This window comes from Drosophila subpulchrella, chromosome 3L (assembly GCF_014743375.2).
Source record: "Drosophila subpulchrella strain 33 F10 #4 breed RU33 chromosome 3L, RU_Dsub_v1.1 Primary Assembly, whole genome shotgun sequence".
In the NCBI taxonomy this organism is placed as follows: Eukaryota; Metazoa; Arthropoda; class Insecta; order Diptera; family Drosophilidae; genus Drosophila; species Drosophila subpulchrella.
The window spans coordinates 501,934-518,918 of record NC_050612.1 but is presented as its reverse complement, the minus strand read 5'-3'; the positions used below and the strand labels follow the sequence as shown (position 1 = coordinate 518,918).

The 16,985-nt window shown below is 35.3% G+C and overlaps 1 protein-coding gene across 1 annotated transcript in view; it reads left to right on the top strand.

The window, feature by feature from the left end:
* The first annotated feature begins 412 nt into the window (after nucleotides 1-412).
* The window catches only part of LOC119554381 (ubiquitin-conjugating enzyme E2 G1), a 29,468-nt gene continuing 12,895 nt past the window's right edge, over nucleotides 413-16,985 (top strand). The window contains exons 1-2 of the mRNA XM_037865262.1: nucleotides 413-644; nucleotides 15,730-15,832. Coding sequence (XP_037721190.1) covers nucleotides 599-644; nucleotides 15,730-15,832 — 149 coding nt within the window. The 5' untranslated portion in view covers nucleotides 413-598. The remainder of the gene's footprint in view (nucleotides 645-15,729; nucleotides 15,833-16,985) is intronic.

Below are 16,985 nucleotides of genomic sequence, written 5' to 3'. Positions count from 1 at the left end.
GCGAGAGAAATACAGTACAAATTATAAAACAAAAATGATCCATCCCAATTTTTAGGTAAACAAAGTGGTTATATATTTTATATATATTTTTCTAGCAAACAAGTAAAATTTTTAAGTTCTGTGGTTCCAAGGGGGGGGAAATTTCCCTAATTTCCCCCCCCCCGTGGATCCGCCACTGCTTTTTAGACAATTGTCTAGATTACACTGAAATATTTTTAGATGGGTGGAGTAACTGTGTTTATCGGAAACCAAAACCTTTGGGACTATTCGTCAAACCAATTTCGGGTAGATCTTTGTGGGAACCGGCTATTAGGTACAAAAACTTGATTGCAATGAATGTGTTTCTGTGGGAATGCTGTATATGCGATGTGATAAATAAAAAATGTTGTTAATATTCTCATTCATCGTTTCGCAAACTAGTTCTACTCTACATACCATTTTTAGAACTCTTGTTCAATTTGTCAAATTGTTAAAATTAATTTGGTCGATAGTTCTATTTACTTTTGAATGCTAAGGATTTTTAATAATACAATTTTTATTTGTGTAAATTCGTGGCGCGTATTTAAAAGCTATATACATATTTATTTTATTACTTGCAATGTCTGAACTTCAGTCATCTCTGTTGTTAAAAAAGCAATTGGCAGGTGCGTTAACCAACTTAACAATCATAGGTATCTATGCATACACCTGTGCATATACAAGTATAGAATATGTCTGCGAAATTATTGATTTAGTTTTGTCACATGGTTTCAAAATTTATGCACTAAACGAAATATGTATTAATGAGGTGTTCAAGTCATAAGTTTACATATGTGTACACTGTACATGTGCAATTACCTACATATTACTACGTTCTTTATCTTGTAAATACAATGTATGAACGTGTAGTTATTATAAACCCTATGGTTTCGGGACAGCCACTTGACCTTTCGGAATACTAAAGGCATCGTCAGCCCTCAAGGGCCAATTACTGAGTTGTGTATTTGCGTGCACACATCTTATGTTTTAAAGCATACATGTTCGACACGAATGAAAGACATCACTTTGCCAATTAGGACAAAATAAAAGATACCATTATAAATAATTTAATAACATAAAAAAACGGAGATTTGTCTAAATAATAATTATTGACAACCTTATGTTATAAATATGTAATTACTTGCTTAAGAAGTTGCAACACGGTAAAAGGGCATATACAGGTACTAGAAATTACAAAATTAATTTCGGACATGTTTTTAATATATATTGAAGTTTAAAAAATAAACAATGGGGCGCCACTACAACAGTTATTTTAAGGCTTGCTTAACATGATCACAGTTATGCCAAAGCCAAAATACCTATGTGTGTATATGTATATATATATATGCACAGGTAAACTTGAAATTCAAACTCGAAAAGCTGACAAACTATTCGAGATATGAAAAAAAGTAAACCAGTTTATGTCAGGCACACGGTTGGCATTTATTAAGGGCAATATAAAGTTTAAAAAATTTGATTGTGTTTATTTTTAAATGTTGAAAAATATTGATTTTTACTAAATTAAAAAACGCAAAAATTTATTTGTTTTTCAATTCCTTCGTTTAAGTAGTATATTTTAAGATACACTAACATGCAAAATGTACAATACAATTTTCTGATGACCCTGTCACCAGTTATACCGGTTGGTTTCTTTTTTTTTTGGAGTCTTCGAAAAAGTTTTCTCAGTAGAAGAGTTTTTGATATATTTTAAAATCAAAGAAACAGAACTTTCGTAAATATACCCGTTACTCGTAGATTAAAGGGGTATACTAGATTCGTCGGAATGTACATACAGTTGCGGCAACAATAATAGCACCAATGTGTAGGCAATTCTTCTTTGAGCTACTAAATAGTCATTTTTTGCAATTTTTTTATTCTGTTTGTAAGGGTAAGTAGGGTTACATATCTACTAACTAAAACAAAAGTGGTTACGCCCACAATGCGGATGGTTTTTAAAACTTCGATACATTTATCATAAAAGTAGCAAAATTATGCGGCAACAAAAATAGCACCACTTAAAGAAAAGGCTTAAAAAACTTAAAAATAACCGCGATTTGCAAATTTTTTTTGATTGAAATGTATGATTTGATACATCTTAAGGTAAAAAAAATATTGTTCTAAAGCTTGGGCTTCAACAACAACAACAACAACGACCGACCTGACGTCACTAGACACCAGAACCTTTCCTTGGCAAAATTGTTGTTTGACTCTTTCAAAATAGCTCCAGGGCAGATTTTTTTCTTCAGTTTTGCATTAAAAACATAGTTTTTTAACATTTCTGCAAAGATTTTCGATTTATTTTAGTTCTGGGGCTTAAAAGGTCCCCATTATACCATTTAGCTTAAGGGTTTTGATACTTTAGACGACTCTCTATCAGATTTTTTTTGGTTTATAATCGTGGTAAAGCTTCCAAAATAAAATAATTTTGTATTACGAATATAATTGCATCATAATTTCTGAGCTATCAAAGTTTACATGTTGATCCTGTATGGGCTTACATTATGACATGGTACCATTATTATAGTACGAGTGTATGCCCATACCATGATATTTGCTTCACCATTATTATTCTTTGCAAATGTGAATTGGGAACTAAATTTTTGATTTGTAGGTTATCTGAGGTGTATTTTAAGCCTTTTTCATCTAAACATAAGCAATTTTCCGCCGCCAGACCATAAAAGAGTTTCCCTTTAATTGTGGGCCTTATTTAAGACTCGTACTTCAAATTCACCCATGCTCTGCAGTCTAGGGAGATTTTTTTTTTGGACGTCAAGCGCATCATTTTTGTTTATGTACATTATATCCAACTTTTTATGTACTTACAAATAGTAAAAAAAAAAATATGCAACTTCATAGGCGGCTTAAACGGGTCCTACTTGCATTCATGCACATGACTTTTTTACAGTTATGGGGTCATTGCGGCTTTCGCACTGCGTGCTATTCTTTTGTGTTCTTGTTTTAGGTAACTACAAATCATTATTTTAAAGAATTCGACGATTCAACTAAACTTATCTTTTGCATTGCCTTTATAAATTGGCTTTTTGAATGTCCTTCTATTTGTACCATTACAGTGCGCTTAATCACCCATTGGGAACACTATTTTATTCATTATTTTACCAATTCACTTAGTAGTACTTATTCTTAATATAACAAAACGAAAAACATCCAAAAAATCTGAGCAAATGAAGTTTTAAGACGAAAACCGTTAATAGTGCTATTTTTGTTGCCGCATAATTTTGCTACTTTTATGATAAATGTATCGAAGTTTTAAAAACCATCCGCATTGTGGGCGTAACCACTTTTGTTTTAGTTAGTAGATATGTAACCCTACTTACCCTTACAAACAGAATAAAAAAATTGCAAAAAATGACCATTTAGTAGCTCAAAGAAGAATTGCCTACACATTGGTGCTATTTTTGTTGCCGCAGCTGTATGTATGTAATAGGTATAAGGCAGCGTTTCCGACTCTATATAATTTCTTGATCAGGAATACAAGCCGAGTCGAACATAGCCACGTCCGTCTGTCCGTCTGCTTGTTCCTCCGTATGAACGCTGAGATCTCAAAAACCATAAAAACCAGAAAGTTGGGACTGGACATGCAGATTCTTGAGGTTCTGAGACGGCGAAAGTTTATTTCAGCAGAGTGCCACGCCCACAATCTCTTGTATGCCCACGCTAAAACCTGTCCAGCTCCCATATTTTTATAGATTTTGTGAAAGTGAAAATGCAATTTGTTTTAAATTACAATTCAATAATTACAATAATTTCATTCCATAAATTGTCGATGCTAGGTGGCGCCGTTGCGAGGTGTGGAACTGTGAACAGTCGCATTGCTGCATATCTCAGTCTCAGTGAAGGAGACGAGACGTTTCCGACCCCATAAAGTATATATTTTCTTGATCAGCATGACTAGACGAGTCGATCTAGCCATGTCCGCCTGTCCGTCTGTCCGTCCGTTTCTACGCAAACTAGTCTCTCAGTTTTAAAGCTATCGGACTGAAACTTTCCCAAAAGTCTTATATCTTTTGCAGGTAGTATATAAGTCGGAACCAGCAGGATCGAACAACTATATCTTATAGCTCCCATAGGAATAATCCAAAAAAAAAATTTTAAAAAATTATATTTTTGGTGTTTCCTAGCTTATAACCTCTTAAGCTTGGAAATAACCTTTTTTAATTAGTTTTGAATTTCGAATTACATTTTATCGAAATCGGACGACTATATCATATAGCTGCCATAGGAACGATCCGAAAATTGGTGGAAAAATAATATGAAACAAATTATAGCTTCGGTGTTTTTCAACATATAAACTCCTACGCTTGGAAATAACATTTTTTAATTAGTTCTGAATTTCGAATTTAATTTCATCAAAATCGGACGACTATATCATATAGCTGCCATAGGAACGATCCGAAAATTGGTGGAAAAATAATATGAAACAAATTATAGCTTCGGTGTTTTTCAACATATAAACTCCTACGTTTGGAAATAACATTTTTTAATTAGTTCTGAATTGCGAATTTAATTTTATCAAAATCGGACGACTATATCATATAGCTGCCATAGGAAAGATCGGAAAATTGGTGGGAAAATAATATGAAACAAATTATAGCACCGGTGTTTTTTGACACATTATCTTATACTATTGGGAATATCATTTTTTGTATTTAATAATTATAGCTGCAAGGGTATACAAACTTCGGCTTGCCGAAGCTAACTTCCTTTCTTGTTTGCTTTGAGATAGTTTTTAAATGTTTGCCAATAAAAAAAGTATTTTTGTTTTCGACATGTCTAAAAAATAAAGGATTGTTCTGGAATTAAAATTTTTTCGGATTGAGTTTTATAGGACTTGAACCTTGGACCGCCCAGAGGCGGCTCAGGGAAAGTAGGCCAAAAAATGTTCAGTACAACAATGTTTTTGTTTTCACGTTTTATTATAAAGTAAATAATAAAACAATTAAAATGGACCTTATTTAAATTTACAAAAGTAGGCAAGTAGGAAAGTAGGCCAAAAAATGTTCAGTACAACAATGTTTTTGTTTTCACGTTTTATTATAAAGTAAATAATAAAACAATTAAAATGGACCTTATTTAAATTTACAAAACTCCATAACATTTTTGTACAAAAATATTGTTATATTTGTGATGAAAATCGTAGAAATAGTCTTTTTGGCAGAGAAAGAGTTTTTAGCTTGCAAAGCAAGTATGAGACTTCGGATCGAAAGTTTAGGAGCTGGTGTTTTGCATAATTTGCTTCGAGCTGCTTTATTCGATGAAACAAAATGTAAGCATTTATCATGGCTAAATCAAGCATATGTGTAAATAGTCGATTTGTGTACTTGTTGCTTTTTACTGGAATCTTATAACGACCAAGAAGTCCTTCAATTAGGTCGACAGCACTCAAGTTGCTTTTGTATTCGTGGACAACATTGGGGCAATCTATGTCAACGTACTCGTTTCAGAGCGAACAAAACGTGTAACCTGACCTTTTAAATTCGATTCATTCAGGAATGGCTGTGTGCCCGCGTAAGTCGAAGCAAGTCGCACCGCCTTATTGTCCTTCCAAACCGTCAAAGACAATTGGACACCTGATGCAAATCCACGAAATTCAGTGCAATATCAACGTACTTGTTTCTTGTCTGTGGGGAGCTTACAATTTGGAATGCGATTCGAGCGAATAGTTCCCAAAGAAAATATTTTCAGGTGTTTTGAGATATTCAAGAAGCGGTAAAGAAGTATAGTAATTGTCGAAATAGATAATGAGGTGCTGCAGCACCAAGATCTGGTGAGCCACTTTGAACAACGTTGTCCCCTGCGCCGCGAAATATCTTAAAATTATAGCAAAAGCCAGAGGAGTCGCACAAATTGAAAAATTTCACTCGCCATTTGTGTGGTTTGTTCGGTAAATTGTGTCGAAAAAAGGTCTTCAGCTTCGTATCACAAATTTCTTCATCCGCACATAAGCGTTGGCTCATCGAAACTGACGGAAACTTCTCATTGAAGTGATTCACAATAGCCCGAATTTTGTATAAAGCAACTTACTATTATCGTTGAAATGCAAATTGCTTCGTAGTTTTTCAAAGCGATTTCTTGACATCTGAACTGTTTCAAACGCGTACTCGCCCCAATATGAACGAACTTTTGGGTGGCGAGACATTGACATATTATATAAAATGCCTATAAACTGGCGAACTTTAAAGTTGCTTCTCGAAAACGAAGTATTGACGTCTTTTTGGGTAGCATACACATTTCTTTGCTTGGTAATATGATCAATAATAGTATCATTTAAAAAAATACTCAAAACACTTGAACGGAGTATCAAACTTCTTAAAAACTTCCATCAAGTTCGCCAAAGGAGTAGGAGTTCCACTTGATGTAACTCAAATCTCATCAGCCAGCAAGGAATTCCACATATTTATCGCTTTTTCAATACCCTCTTTGTCTTCCTCATTGACAGGAAACAGGCATCAGCAGTCAAATCGTTCTCCAATTCTTCTTCACCGTCCGTATCAATTTCAAAAACAATTGTATTTAAATATCTCTCAATCTCCACATCGGAAAGACATGATAGCTTATGTCGGCGTTCCATGTCTGCTGAAGCAATTATTTAAACTTAAATATGCCATGGTCCACTTTCAAACTTACCTTACAATTTTTTTCCGGAATTGTCCCAAAACCGCCTCTAGAAGGGCTACCTTAAAAAAAGTAATAAAATACTAGCGAAAACTTTTTTTTGTGTTTGTTTTTTGTTTTGCGTATTAAGTATTAAAATTGTATTATATTGATAATTATCAACAACACGGAAATCATTTTCTTTATTGCGGCTGACTTTTTAAAATATATAAAACAAAAGTTGTTGATGCGCTCTATTTACAGAATAATTATTTCGGTCGAATTGCACACTTTATCAACTTCAAACGTCTTCAGCTCTGGCATCTATTGCAAAACGCAATAAACATAATTTTTGGACTTCCCCGAATTACAAAATCGAAGAACGAAAACTAAAAGCAGTGAGGATCGCGAATAATGGTGTTTTAAAGTTTGCCCGTCTAGAGGCGGTTATGGACACTAGAGGGTCTTGGGCACTCGATAATTCCGGGATGTACTTCTGTAACGCGTTCCAACAGCTATTTGCTCTGCTGTTGCTTTGCCTTCCTCAGCACTACAAGAGATTGTCATATGGGCTCCATATTCAAAAGTTTTCAGATCCCTTGAATGTTATCCTTTAGTTGTCTTTTACGCTGCAGATTATCAGCTTGAAGGCCTCTGTGAATTTTTAAATATAATAATACCGAAGGGAACGCATCTAGGCAACATCTTCGGTCGACAGCTAAAACTTTGCTTAATGATTTACGAGATCTTTCGACGGAATTCCACGTGAAGCCCAATAAATAAATTTCAGATACAAATTTCTGCCAGCGTACACATAATTGCTTGGGGTCGTGGCTGGTTCCATTCGACAGAACTCAGCCAACAATCTTGATAAAAAACAAGAAAGGAAGTTAATTTCGGCAAGCCGAAGTTTGCATACCCTTGCAGTTATAATTATTAAATTTAAAAATACAAAAAATGATCTTTCCAATAGTATAAGATAATATGTCAAAAACACCGTAGCTATAATTTGTTTCATATTATTTTCCCACCAATTTTCCGATCGTTCCTATGGCAGCTATATGATATAGTCGTCCGATTTTGGTAAAATGAAATTCAAAATTCAGAACTAATTAAAAAATGTTAATTCCAAGCGTAGGAGGTTATATGTAAAAAAAAACACCGAAGCTATAATATGTTTCATATTATTTTCCCACCAATTATCCGATCGTTCCTATGGCTGCTATATAATATAGTCGTCCGATTTTGATAAAATTTAATGCGAAATTCAAAACTAATTAAAAAACATTTTTTCCAAGCACATGAGGTTATATGTTAAAAAACACCAAAGATATACGGGGTTGGTCAAAAGTATTTTCACAAAACAAAAGTAAAATATACTCATAATTTGAACTTACATCTTGTTAACTTTGGCATCAATGGAACGGTAATTTAAATGCCGTTTGAATGATACAATACATTTCTTAACCTATTCAGAACTTATTGAAAAGGACGAATTTGTGTGAAAATCTACTTTTTGAACTTTTTTCCTCGACTTGAAAACTTAAATTTTTTGATGCAAAAAGTTTCTTCAAACAAAAATAATAGTAACTGCGAAAAGAGTTTTTCAAAAATAATTATACCCGTTACTCGTAGAGTAAAAGGGTATACTAGATTCGTCGGAAAGTATGTAACAGGCAGAAGGAAGCGTTTTCGACCCCATAAAGTATATATATTCTTGATCAGGATCACTAGCCGAGTCGATCTAGCCATGTCCGTCTGTCCGTCTGTCCGTCTGTCTGTCCGTCCGGATGAACGCTGAGATCTTGGAAACTATAAGAGCTAGGCTATTGAGATTAGGCGTGCAGATTCCTGAGCTTCTTACGCAGCGCAAGTTTGTTTCAGCAGAGTGCCACGCCCACTCTAACGCCCACAAACCGCCCAAAACTGAGGCTCCTACAGTTTTCATGCTAGAATAAAAATTTTAACTGAAATGTATTGTTCTCATCAATACCTATCGATTGACCCAAAAAAAAGTTTGCCACGCCCACTTGAACGCCCACAAACCGCCCACAAACTTCAAAAAATCGTAAATATGAACGCAGATATCTCGGAAAATATCAAAGATAGAGAAATGGGAATTCAGATTTAGATTCCGTAGGCTTGAGCGCAGCGCAGGTTTGTCACGCGAATATGCCACGCCCACTCTAACGCCCACAAACCGCCCAAGCCTGTGGCGCCCACAATATTCATGCTAGATACAAAATTTTAACTGAAATGTATTGGTCTTGTCAATACCTATCGATTGATCCAAAAAAAACTTTGCCACGCCCACTCTAACGCCCACAACGCTTAAATCTGTCTACCGCCGGTAGGTGGCGCATTTCAACCTCGCTTTGCTGCATATCTCCATTTTCCTTTGGTCCTTTTAGCTGAGTAACGGGTATCTGATAGTCGAGGTACTCGACTATAGCGTTCTTCCTTGTTTTGCTTATATTTATAATGATTTTTTGAAAATGCTTAGAAAAATGCATTTGAGCCATAATTTTCTCTTTTTTCGTACACATTTTTTTCGACATTGTCACCTTCATATCTGTTGCGACCGCATTTGAACAGATTTTTTAAAAGGTTATTGTAGCTGTTACTCGTAGAGTAAAAGGGTATACTTAATGTCCATGTCCGTAGGAACGCTGTGATCTTAGAAATACAAAAAACTAATAAGTTATTTAATTAGCATAGACATTTTAAAGATTCCTGTGCAGCGCGGCGCAAGTTAGTTTCAGAAAGTACCACGCCAATGTATTGCTCTTGTCAATAGCCATAATTTGACTCTAGAAAATGTTCCCACTCCCACTCTAACGCCTACAAACTATAAAAAACGTCCGTAAACGTCCATCTCCGAAACTATAATAGCTTATAGAGATTCTTGCGCACAAACCTCCCAAAAACGTGGCGCCCACATTTTCAAAGATTCAAATTTAAAATACATTTTATTTTATTCCTTTTCCCAATACCTAATGGCACGCCGAAAACTGTTGAAATCTGACTAATATTTATTGAGTACTGAGTTTATCCCCGTATCCAGCAAGAACATCGTCAATGACGCCACCGCCAGTAGATAAAAGTGAAAAGTGTAAAATGTAAGGCAGGTAAAATGTAAAATACTATTTATTTTGAAGTTAGTTAGCTGAGTAACGAGTATCTGATTCACCAAATTTATGACGGAAATGCCACGTAGATCAGTTAAAAAGCACAGAATTCAAAGGTTTAACGTATATTTATTAGGGGTTATCTTATTACAGCGGGTGGGTGGCTTGGTTGGTCTCGTCACCACGCACTGACTCCAGTGGCTGCTGATGACGCTCGTCTTGGTTCGTCGACGTGTTGACTCGATGACCGCTGACTGTCTGCTCCGTCCTGTAGCTCGACGCGTTGACTCGAGGCCGCTTGTCTCGCCTTGGACTCGCAGAAAGATCGGCCGTGAGGGCTTAGAGAAGCGTCACCGTTCTCAGACTAGGATGAACAGGTGCCTCGCTTTCCAGGACAACGCCTTTCAACACAACGACCTCCTGTATTTTGCTCTGTTCCCGACGTTCCCACTAGGGTATCGCTCTGTTCGCGCTGGCAGTCAAGGCCAATGCCAGTAAGCAGACGAACGTTCCACCTTGCCCTTACCCTATTGCTTGTCGTCCGTGACGTTCCTGCTCTAATCAATGAGTTCTCCGCGGCGGTCGTGACGTGGCTGCCGGTGATGTCCACTGATATCGCTGCCGATGTCCCCTGCTCTGCTCCTTAACGTGCTTGCTGCGAGGCTGGATGTATCGTGGTCTCTGGTCTTGGACGATCACCGTTCCGGGACTTGCTAAACCGATGGGCTTCTCTAGGACAACGCCTCTTGAATGCCTCAACTGCTCGCCCTTACTCGCTGGTAGTGTGGCACTGGCTGGTAGTCTGGCACTCGAGGTTTGTTCTGCGACTTCGCCGGTAACCGCTGGGCTCTTCAGGATAACGCTTCTTGTTACCGCAAATCGATCAACCGGCCAGGACCTGCTCAGTTGGCCAAGGCACACTGGGCTAAGACATCTATCCCCCCAAACTCACGGTTCCTCGTCACAGGACTCTATTGCCTGACTCTATTGGACCCGCCGGGCGATGTGCAACGGTCGTGACAAGAGTAGGATCGAATCGCCTTGACTTAGCCGTGTGATGCCCTCAGAACCTTTAACAAAAATTTCTTATATTAACAATTGTGACGAAAAATTATATTACATTCGATAAAATAAATAAACTATATTAAATTTATGATTTCGGCCCGCAACAGTAAATATTTATTTACGTACACGTAAATTTTCTGTTGTAGCGTGCCGAATACATAAATTTAATATAGTTCATTATACCCGTTACTCGTAGAGTAAAAGGGTATACTAGATTCGTCGGAAAGTATGTAACAGGCAGAAGGAAGCGTTTCCGACCCGATAAAGTATATATATTCTTGATCAGGATCACTAGCCGAGTCGATCTAGCCATGTCCGTCTGTCCGTCTGTCTGTCTTTCCGGATGAACGCTGAAACTATGGAACTTGGAAACTATGAGAGCTAGGCTGTTGAGATTTGGCGTGCAGATTCCTGAGCTTCTTACGCAGCGCAAGTTTGTTTCAGAAGAGTGCCACGCCCACTCTAACGCCCACAAACCGCCCAAAACTGTGGCTCCTACAGTTTTGATGCTAGAATAAAAATTTAAACTGAAATATATTGTTCTCATCAATACCTATCGATTGACAAAAAAAAATTTGCCACGCCCACTTGAACGCCCACAAGCCGCCCACAAACTTCAAGAAATCGTAAATATGAACGTGGATATCTCGGAAACTATCAAAGATAGAGAATTGGGATCTCAGATTTAGATTCCGTAGCCTTGTGCGCAGCGCAAGTTTGTTACGCGAATATGCCACGCCCACTCTAACGCCCACAAACCGCCCAAACCTGTGGCGCCCACAATTTTCATGCTAGATACAAAATTTTAACTAAACTGTATTGGTCTCGTCAATACTTATCGATTGACCCAAAAAAAATTTTCCACGCCCGCCCTAACGCCCATAACGCTTATATCTGTCTACCGCCGGTAGGTGGCGCATTTCAATCTCGCTTTGCTGCTTGCTTATCTCCATTTCCCTTTGGTCCCTTTAGCTGAGTAACGGGTATCTGATAGTCGAGGCACTCGACTATAGCGTTCTTCCTTGTTTATTTTATCGAATGTAATATAATTTTTCGTCACAAGTGTTGATATCAGAAATTTTTGTTAAAGGCGCGTTCGCCACTACTTTTTACCTCGTTAAGAGGTGTTTTTGTTTGATATCAGAAGTTTTTTTTTGCACAAGAGTTTAAGTTCCCCAATACCATGACTAGGAGTCGTCCCCATGAATGTTAAACTTTTTAATAACAAGTTTTATCGCTTCAATTACCTATTTTAATAGCACAAATTTGGAATCTCAAGGGCTGTATAGTTTCAGATTCTAAGAGAAATCTGTCGTTTCTTACATTTCCCGCCGAACTAGCGGGTTTTTCCAAAGTGGTAGAACAAATAGATCAAGTTTCCTATTTCGATTAGCTTCATGCAAGTAAAGGACCCTAAAACCATAACAGATTTTCCGTTTGAAAAAAATCTAATAAGAATATTTTTCATCAAATTGGTTTTTTTCTTGTTTATTCCAATAAGTATGAAATATTTCGTATACGGAGCTGAAACGAGTTGCACTTTTTATCGCTCAATATCTTCCAAACGGTAATTTTTAGGGCAAAAAGTGTTATAAATCAAAAGTTGAGGAATCTCAAGGGCTATACTTGTATGATATGAAATTTAAAAAGAAAACGTTCGACTCAATTTTGAGAAAATAGTCAAAAAGTAGTTTTAAAAAAAAACTTTTTATCATAACTCTAATTCTATTATATTCCGACAACTTTACTATATAAAGGGTATTTAGCAAATTAAATTATCTTTTCAGAGTTATATAGCACGTTTCTGTAGCATTAGTTGTTTAGATACTATAAGCATTTTAAATCTCGCTTTTTTTTTTTGATTTTCCGCTAAACTAGCGGGTTTTTCCAAAAGTCGTAGAACAAACGTTTTCTATTTCAAGCTACTTTATACAACCATAGGGTTTCTAAAACTCTAAAACTAAGATGGGATGCATACAAACCCACAAACAAAGGTACAAATATTTTCATTTTGGGAAGAAGAAAATCTTGTCTTTGCTTAGTGTAAATTATGGGATTTATTGAGCTATCGTTTTCATAATATTGGCAAAAAACATGCGGTCGCGAACGTACACAAAATGGAAATCGACATTGGGACATAATATTCTAAAGCAATAACTTTACTTTTAAAATTGATTCATGTAGCTTTCATTCGATTCTGTTCCCAAGGAAATATATCCATTTGTTTTTTTTTATTAAATTAAGTACCGGTCGCGAACGTACGATTTTTCCATGTTGTTTTATTAACAGTTAATCGAAAATTTTTTTGCTCTCTTTGAATTTTTATCTTATTAGATTGCAATAAAGAGATTTGGTAGAAAAAGTTCAAACAAATCATATGTTTTCCTTGAAAAAAAAATTAATCATAAAAATGCCTTTAAAACTAGCTAAAAATGAAGAAAAGTGAATTTTTTCAGTTTTCAGGGAAATTTGTACAGCAAAACAAATAAAATATGCTTTGGTTCCACTGTATTATGAAAATATGGTAATTGATTTGTGAAAATACGCAAAAATTTCGATGATTTTGAAGATTTTACTGTTTCGGTCCTGGTTGACCATTTTTTGGATTTGCCCATATATAATATAATATAATATAATATAATATAATATAATATAATATAATATAATATAATATAATATAATATAATATAATATAATATAATATAATATAATATAATATAATATAATATAATATAATATAATATAATATAATATAATATAATATAATATAATATAATATAATATAATATAATATAATATAATATAATATAATATAATATAATATAATATAATATAATATAATATAATATAATATAATATAATATAATATAATATAATATAATATAATATAATATAATATAATATAATATAATATAATATAATATAATATAATATAATATAATATAATATAATATAATATAATATAATATAATATAATATAATATAATATAATATAATATAATATAATATAATATAATATAATATAATATAATATAATATAATATAATATAATATAATATAATATAATATAATATAATATAATATAATATAATATAATATAATATAATATAATATAATATAATATAATATAATATAATATAATATAATATAATATAATATAATATAATTTTGAAACGAAATTATATCGCACGATCTTAGGTGGTTTAGTAGCGACATATGTCGTTTTTTCCACGGCGGACTTACATATGTCATTATAAAACGACATAAGTTCGCCACAATTAATTTTTAAACGACATAATTTCGCGCGATCTTATTACGTTTAGCAGCGACATAATTTAGCCAGAAAAAAAACGACATAAGTTCGCGGACCAAATTTACTCGGCGGAATTATGACCCTATGCCATGTGGCACACTGACGCGCCGTTCCGCCGATGACAGGTGCCACTTCATCTCCTGCTTCAAAGTTCACGGCAGAGTCCAAAGTGCGGTGCGTTCCGTTATTTCCCTTTGCACGCGGCACCCTCGCTCTGCCACGAAGTCTCCACTCTCTCACTCTCCCAGCTCTCGTTCTTCAAACGCTCTTTCTCCAATTTTTCGCTTCCTTCTACCTGTTACATACTTTTCGACGAATCTAGTATACCCTTTTACTTTACGAGTAAGGGGTATAAATATAATCTGATATGTGCTGCTCTCTTCAATACCTATCGATTGGCATACAAAGTTACTAGCTCAAAATCGGCCGTATGAACGCTGGTGTCTCGGAAATTATAAAATTTGGAAAGTTGGGATTGGGATTGGGAATGCAGATTCTAGAGTCTTGCGCAGTGCAGGAGCATTTCATTGGAGTGCCACGCCCACTCTAACGCGCAGAAACAGCCCAAAACAGTGGCGCCAACCATTTCTAAGAACAAAATTTAAAATAAATTGTATTTAATACCTACCGACAACATTTTTGAAATCGGACCATTAGTTAATAAGTAGTGAATTATACGTCCGTATCTAGCAAGAACATTGTCAATGATGTCATAAACAGTAGATATAAGATAAAAGTGTAAAATGTAATTGTAAAAAGTGTATTTATTTTGAATACGAGGCACTCGACTAGCGTTAAAGCTAAAGAGCTTCATTTCGTCATTAAGAGTGCCTATGAATCCAGTGTTTGCTTAGCCGAGTGTCACGCCCACTCCAACGCCATTAATTCGCAAAAGTTGGTAGCGCCCAAAAGTTCAATAAATCGGACAACAGATAGTAGGTTAATATGGTTAGCTGAGTAACGGGTATATGATAATCGAAGCAAGTGACTACTGCGTCTCTCTTGTTATACCCGTTACTCGTAGAGTACAAGGGTATACTAGATTCGTCGGAAAGTATGTAACAGGCAGATCAGGATCACTAGCCGAGTCCGGATGAACGCTGAGATCTCGGAAACTAAAAGAGCTAGGCTATTGAGATTCGGCATGCAGATTTATGAGCTTCTTACGCAGCGCAAGTTTGTTTCAGCACCGCGCCACGCCCACTCTAACGCCCACAAACCGCCAAAACCTGTGGCGCCCACAATTTTCATGCTAGATAAAAAATTTTAACTGAAATGTATTAATATCGTCAATACTTATCGATTGATCCAAAAAAAAGTTTGCCACGCCCACTCTAACGCCCAAAACGCTTAAGTCTGTCTACCGCCCACATAACCATATATTGTGATCAGGGGTAGGTGGCGCATTTCAGTCTCGCTTTGCTGCTTGCATATCTCCATTTCCCTTTTGTCCCTTTAGCTGAGTAACGGGTATCTGATAGTCGATGTACTCGACTAAGCGTTCTTCCTTGCTTTTCAACTGAATTCAATGTTTTACTCGTCTGTAACAACATGTATAATTATAACAAGTTTGTTGTATTTTTATCGTTTCAGAACTGAACAAAAACCCAGTGGAAGGATTTTCAGCTGGTTTAATTGATGAAAATGATATTTTTCGTTGGGAAGTCTTAATAATTGGACCACCAGATACGCTATAGTATGTTATTACCATTAAATTATTTTTTATATGTAAGCTGGGACTCAAACCCAATAATTATATGTTTACGTTACCTTTACTGATCCATTTATACCTAATTCGAATACGTTTTTGAATTTCGTTAAATGTTGTTGCGATTTATCTATTTAAAAAAAATAAAAAAGAGTTAACCAATTTGAAGTATTCAAAATATCATCTAATCTTTAGGCGTTTTCTAGGGTTTAGGTTAAGTGCCGAGTGCCGGCTTACTTTTCCCGGACCTGCTAATTAAATTTGGTATTCTCAGTCAATAATGTGAGAGCAAACTCTACTATTTTTGCCTCGATATAAAAAAGCAATAACTAAACAAATGTTGCGCTCTGTAGCTCAATTAACAGCACCCTGTCATTATTTTCTGTTAAGATAAACAATTTCAAGGAGTCGAGACCAACCAATTTTCTTTTACTGCAAGTTTATCTGGTCTTTAACTTAATCGGATTGATAGCTATTATCTACACACATCTACTATCTTACACAATAGGTAACTAATATAATGTATTTTTTATTTTGATCTCTGTGTATATTTATTAAGTTTACTGCCCATGGAAATGACTGCATTCCAGCACCCGTTCCACTATGGGAAATTTGACCACTTTTTCTGGCCAAATTAATAACTCAAGAACGGAACAAGATATTTGGCTTCTGTTTCTTGCATCGGGTTAAGTTAGCTAATATCTATTAGGAATAGAAAAGTAGAGGGCGTGGCACAAGTACAAAGTAACAAACGTTTTTGCAACAGTAACATATTACTGTATGTTTATTTATTTAAAAATAGTGGTTTTAAGGAAGAAAGTAATGTACAGCGCATTCATCTTGCAGCCCTGTAGTAAAACACAATTAGTAAATAAATAAATAGTAATAAAAAATACATTTTCCTTACACTTCTATTAAAAAAAGTCCTGCTCTTCGTTTTCCAACTCAACGTTGTTTTGATGTTCTAAATCTAATACATTAAAGGGTCTTTCAACCTCGAGCGCCGTGTTGTCAGTACCTTGATCTTCCATAATCTTCTCGACGACGTCAACTTGCAAATCAAAGAGCCGTCTTGCTGTGTGGACTATAAAACTGCAGTGGTACTTCAGCTTTGTTATTACTAACAGAAAAAGAATCAGGT